The 5,833-nt window shown below is 41.8% G+C and overlaps 1 protein-coding gene across 1 annotated transcript; it reads left to right on the top strand.

Moving 5' to 3' along the window:
• Positions 1-224: 224 nt before the first annotated feature.
• On the top strand, positions 225-4,924 carry LOC114923783 (C-type lectin BpLec-like; the record flags this gene model as incomplete). Its single annotated transcript, XM_029287126.1, has 4 exons — positions 225-316; positions 469-609; positions 3,099-3,213; positions 4,857-4,924. Coding segments are annotated over 4 exons (416 nt in total), but the record flags the coding sequence as incomplete, so codon positions are not given.
• Between the last annotated feature and the right edge of the window lie 909 nt (positions 4,925-5,833).

The raw sequence follows: 5,833 nt of genomic DNA, 5'->3' as shown, positions 1-5,833 counted from the left end.
CTTTCAAGGTTGTAAAGAAGTAGAAGTATTTGGGGTCTCTTGATTGTTTTGCTCCATCTTAAAATCCTATCCCTCAAACCAGAAAAACTCCTTGCCTTCATGCTAAACCACAGCCCTCAACCCTTCCAATCATGTCTACTCCCAAAGCAAGAGATTCCATTCATGGACATCTGCAATCTATTCCAATTCCCTACCATTTTCCCCCTCTTTTTGTCTCCCTGCAGCCAAGGCTGCGTCATGCCCCAGAGACTGGTTGCAGAAAGAGGGGAACTGCTACGGGTATTTTGATGCTAAACTAAATTGGGATGCTGCTGAGGTAAGAACTGTTTTTTTTTACCAGTCCAGGTGTGGAGAAAGGTTTCTTGAGAAACCAAAATTGCACAAATGGAGATGTGCAAAGTTTAAAGTTTGCGACAATCCCGCTCATGAGCATGGAGTGCCATCTTTGTGTCCTTTCTCTATTTCTAGCTTGAGTGCCAGACCCATGGCCCAGGATGTCACCTTGCCTCTATCCTCAGTTTCCACGAGTCTTCGCTGGTGTCTGCATATGTCAAAGACAAACAGGGATCACCTGGCCCTGTCTGGATGGGGCTCCGTGATATCTCTGGGGTGAGTCTGACATTTTTCATTTCATTTTCTTAAAAATTATTCCTGGTCTACATATTGCGTTCTTTACTCAGTACTTTTATACACATTCTTTTGTTATATTTGGCGAGCTGCTTGGTGATCATAATATATGACCTGAGACTGTTTGTTGGTGCTCATAACTGCAGTCTGTGCTGGATTTAGGCATCCACTAAGCAAACTACAGTTGAGGATTCACAATCCGTAGTGCCTCATAAAAATTTTAGAACTGTTTTCTTTTGGGTTCTTGGAAATGTATGTGGTATTTTATAGGTATTCTAGGTGTTAAAATATTGTGCAGCCATTGTTTAAGTAATACTTTTTATTGATGTTTAAAAACACAAAGATAAAAAGATGCCAACTCGTTGAGACTGAATAATGAAGCTTTATTATTTGCTCATAGATACACAAGGAGAAATGGGATGAAGAGATTTTAAATTCACATGTTAGAGAAGGTGATAAATTATTGAAATTGTCCTGAAGAAGGGGAAAGTCATTTCTTTATTATTATTTTTCCTTTTTTAAACACGTTTTTTCTTCTTTTTCAAACTTTTAGGCTAGTGAGAAGTCAAGAATGATGTTTTTAAAAGTTGTATCTGATATCAATTTTGCAGATCAATTCTTTATTACTTAGAGAAATAAAACTGATCCTGATTACGTATTTTGTGCATGTGTGTATGTCTGTGTCTGTGTATACAATATATGTTGTGTGTATAAATTATATATACACACACACATACATATTTGTGTGTGTGTGTGTATCTTTATATCTATATATCCATATATCTATATATCCATATATCCTTTAAGTATTGTTTCCAGGTTATTTTATTATAATCTATGAAAGAGATCAAGCTAGCCGAATGAAAAATATATAATCAACATCTACCTTTATTTGAAAACAATTTGCATTTTTCACTTTCAGTTGATTACTATTAAATAATATTCAGCTATGTACTTCTGATGCAACTTTTTAACAATGGGCCCTTCCAAGCTTTATTGAGCTTAGGGCCTCAGCTAGTCTACATCCTGCACTGACTGCAGTGATATCAAGAAGGCTTCTAAATTAGGACCAAATAGCAGTGCTAGGATTTCACTCCCCTCTCTTTTTGAAGGGGGGACCACTTCATCCTGACAGTATAATAACAAAAGTTCATTGCAAGCGGCCTTCCATTTCTACTTTTAAGGTAAATATGAACGGTGGGAGAAGAGTGGTTGCAGTAGCCCAAACTATTCAACAAAATTCACCTCTGGCAATCCAAACTTTCAAAGAGCTGAATGTTAGATGCAACGTATATACATTTGCGATGGTGACAAATATACATTTCCACCATATTCATTGTCATGAATTGTTCATGATACGATGCCTTGCGATTTTTTATTTTAATGCACATGTGCTGCAAAATTTCATAGAGCTGAATGTTATACATCAGGGCTTTTCAACCTTTTCACCCATTGTACCACTTTTAGGATATTGCAACATCCGAGTACCACCAGTCGCCTAGCAAGGGGTCAAAAACTTGATGACCAAAAAAAAAAAAAGGGAAAAAGTGATAAAGTACAGGTAGTCCTCAACTTACAACAGTTCGCTTAGTGACTGTTTGAAGTTACAATGGCACTGAAAAAATTGCCCCCCAAGCACAGCTGAGCAAGACACCTGCCTGCCCACCTGGTGGCACTCTTCCTCCTGTCTGAGGTTTTCATTGTTGTGAGCATTTCTGTTGAGGATTGGCAGTGGGGGTGGGGTGGGGGGTGTTTGGTTTTTATTCCCCCTGTCTGCTGGGTGGTTGCAACAGGTTTTGGTCATTTCACATGACCCTGGGACACTGTGACCGTGATAAATATGAATCAGTTGCCAAGCATCTGAATGTAAATCACAAGACCCTGGAGATGCTGCAACATTCCAGCTGATCGGCGCTTCTTCTGGGCTCAGCGGAAGCACCAGGATCGGTGCTGCTTTCCAGCTGATTGGTGCTTCTTCAGGGCTCAGCAGAAGCACCAGGATTAGCACCGAGCTCCAGCTGGAGCTTGGCGCTGATCCTGGCAATTCTGCTGAGCCCTGACAGCCCTGCAGCTCCAGCCATCTCTCGCTTAGGCTTGTGCGGTGCTGCCACCGGTTCAGCTCATTGCCCTCCCCCGCTACCACTTTTCTAGGATGGTCGTGTACCACCTGCCAGGTGCCAATGTACCACAGGTGGTACCAGTACCATTGGTTGAAAAGCCCTGTTATACATAACCCTTTCCTCCATACTTACTGTCATGAATTTGGTATGATGTGATGCCTTGCTAATTTTTTTTAATGCATGTACAGTACAAAAAATGATCACTTGACCACTCCGGGAGACTGCTTGAACTTGTTGAAGTATCTAAGAGCTGCACACCACTCAATCTTTCCAGCCAACCTGCTTAGCTTAACATCACAAAGGTTACTTACTTTCTTCGCATGTAATTGTGGTCTGTCTTTTTGTCAACAGAGAAGGCGATGGAGATGGGCTGATGAATCCACCTATAATTACAAATCCTGGCAGGTAAACCAACCAGACAACTATAGAAACAATGAGCACTGTGTGGAGCTGGCAAGTTATTCAGGTGAGCCAACACATCTTACCTCGTGGTTCTTGATATATCAGGACCATCAAGAAAACTAGAGTTTGCTTGTTTAATTTGGAGTAATCTTATAAACCAGAAGAATGGAGTCCATGGAGATTTCCATAACTCAAAACTGAAATTGTCTTATCTTTTTTCTATAATAGCCTTTAGGAGAAATGATTAGTTTTCTACGAGGGCAAAGATGAATAACTGTTCTCCAGATATAATTCAGTTTTTCCAAAACTGGTACCTACTAGGTGCATCAGCATTAACTTTCTACCACCAACGGAGTACTGAGAAGTGATGTCCAATATATTAGGAAAGTAGCAAAATAGAGAAAACTGTCCTAAACCTTTTCAAATGAGCATGCTTATATCTTACTGAATGTTCAGAACTGGCCCTCTGGTTAGGAAGAGTGTGGTGCGTGTCACAAGTGTAATGAATCAGAGGCAAAATTATTAGTGAAATGATTGGTTATGCTTATAATTTTTACTGTGCAAGATCTTAGTGGGATCTTGTCTGCCTGAGTAAATGTTTTGGATCAAGTGAGGTACTTTGGAGACATTCTCTTTTTGATGTGGAAAAAAAATGACCCGGTTCAGCCAAAAGAAATTAGACATTAGAGCAGCAAGTTCCACTGTTCACTTAATTTCACTTTTTTATGCATTCATTTGTGTATCCGTAGTTAAGGTACTCCATATTTTATTTCTATCTCAAGAAATTTCTTTGTATAGTCCAGTGGTGGCGAATCTATGGCACGTGTGCCAGAGGCGGCACTCAGAGCCCTCTCTGTTGGCACATGCGCCATCGCCACCAGCAGCAGGTGCATCAGGCCACCACTGCCGCCTGGAGCAGGAGCCCCACCCAGCACAAAGGAGGCGAAGCGGCCGACTAGCAAGCTCGAGTAGAGGTGGTAGAGCAAAGGTCACCAACCATTGTTGATTGGTGGACTGGAAGAAAAGGGAGGGGAAAGCATTTTACATGCATGCATGCGTGCACGGGGCTGCGAGCACGCACGTGCTGCAAATGGGGCGGGGCTAGTGCCTGCGTGATACTCACTAGCCCTGCCCTGTTCTTGCATGGTGCAGTGCCTTGTATCTGCACCCCAAGCCATGGCCGTTTTTGTGCCTTGCAGCACGGTGGCCCATTTTTGCGCCCCTGGTTTATGCGTGCCAGAGGCGGCACTCAGAGGTGCCTCCCTGCCCCCCCATGAGGGCACCACAGTGCTGATGCGGCCCTGGCACTTTGCGATACAGTAAATAAGTGGCTTTTGGGTTGCAGTTTGGGCACTCGGTCTCTAAAAGGTTCGCCATCACTGGTATAGTCCAATGATTACGAGCAATTAAGGGCAATGCCTGCATCTCTCCCTTCTAGATAAAAAAAGTGCTATTGGAATTGTGACATCAGGGATAAGGTTCATGTGAATTCCTTCCTTCCCTCCTTCCCTTCCTCCCTTCCCCCCTTTTTCTTTCTTCTTTCCTCTTTTCTTTTTCTCCTTTCAAAAGCGAAGTCAATGTTTGCTTTCCTTTTCATGGGAAATTCCATTGGAACCAGTGGAGATCTTGAAGGCAATATAAAACATGACAATATTTTCCATTTGAAGGAATTGAGAAGTAACTTCTGTCTTATCTTTGGTCTTTTAGATTTTAAATTGTGGAACGATAACTTTTGTGGCAATCCAAATGCTTACATCTGTAAGTACCAACTGTAGAGCCACCTGGACTACAGCATCTGGGATGCAACCAGAAACAGCTACGAAATACCTGCAAATTTGATTGACACCCTGTTGATTTTACTGCCTCTGAATCATCCAAATGAAAGATCAGATCTTCTCCAGTCCTATCCAACATTTCCTCTTAGCATAGGCAACTTCACCCTTACCCTGTTCTCCTCCCTTTTCTCAATGGAAATACAATTTGAATAAATCCTCTGTAGCAGATATATAATACAAAGTTTCTGGGAATATTTCTGTCATTCAAGAACAGGGGATGGCAACATTTGGTGGGGTTGGGTGGGACGGAAGCAGTTGTATCGGCTGGGTCAAATACAAGAATTTCATCCCAGTGTTTCAGGAGAAAGGAATAAAAGGAATGAATGGAAGAGAGAGGAGAAAACACATGGTGGCCCCCCAGGGGCATCTTAGCAGGAGGGGGGCAAAAACATCAAGATGGCAGTCATGACTGGAAGTGAAGCACCGACCCCTTTTTTTCATGAATCCTTTTGAGCAAAAAATTATGGCCGCCATTTTGAGTTGTACTGCTTCCCTGTAGATATCCCCTTTTGCCTCCATTGCCTGGTATTTTTGCCTACATATATTCTTAAGGTGGCACAGGACTCACTTAAACTTGCAAAGACAGACATGCTGTTGGAAAGGTAAATAAATGAAATCTGTTGAAATCCAACTTTATATGAAAGGCAATGGATGTCAGAATCAGATCTTCTCCTGGACATTTCTGTTGCCAGCAACTTCTTTTAAATTCTGGTTCTGACTTTTTGGAAAGCTCTTAGGGTTGGCTGCAAATGTCAATGCAGGAATTACTGGAATATATCTATCAATGAAAAATGAAGAGAATGCCATGTTGCCAACAGACTGGTCACTCTTTTTTTTTTTTTTTTTTGA

Source organism: Protobothrops mucrosquamatus, unplaced genomic scaffold (genome assembly GCF_001527695.2).
Source record: "Protobothrops mucrosquamatus isolate PMUCROS unplaced genomic scaffold, P.Mucros_1.0 scaffold13646, whole genome shotgun sequence".
Taxonomy (NCBI): Eukaryota; Metazoa; Chordata; class Lepidosauria; order Squamata; family Viperidae; genus Protobothrops; species Protobothrops mucrosquamatus.
The sequence above is the reverse complement of the archived record's forward strand: the minus strand, read 5'-3'. Positions and strand labels throughout refer to the sequence as shown.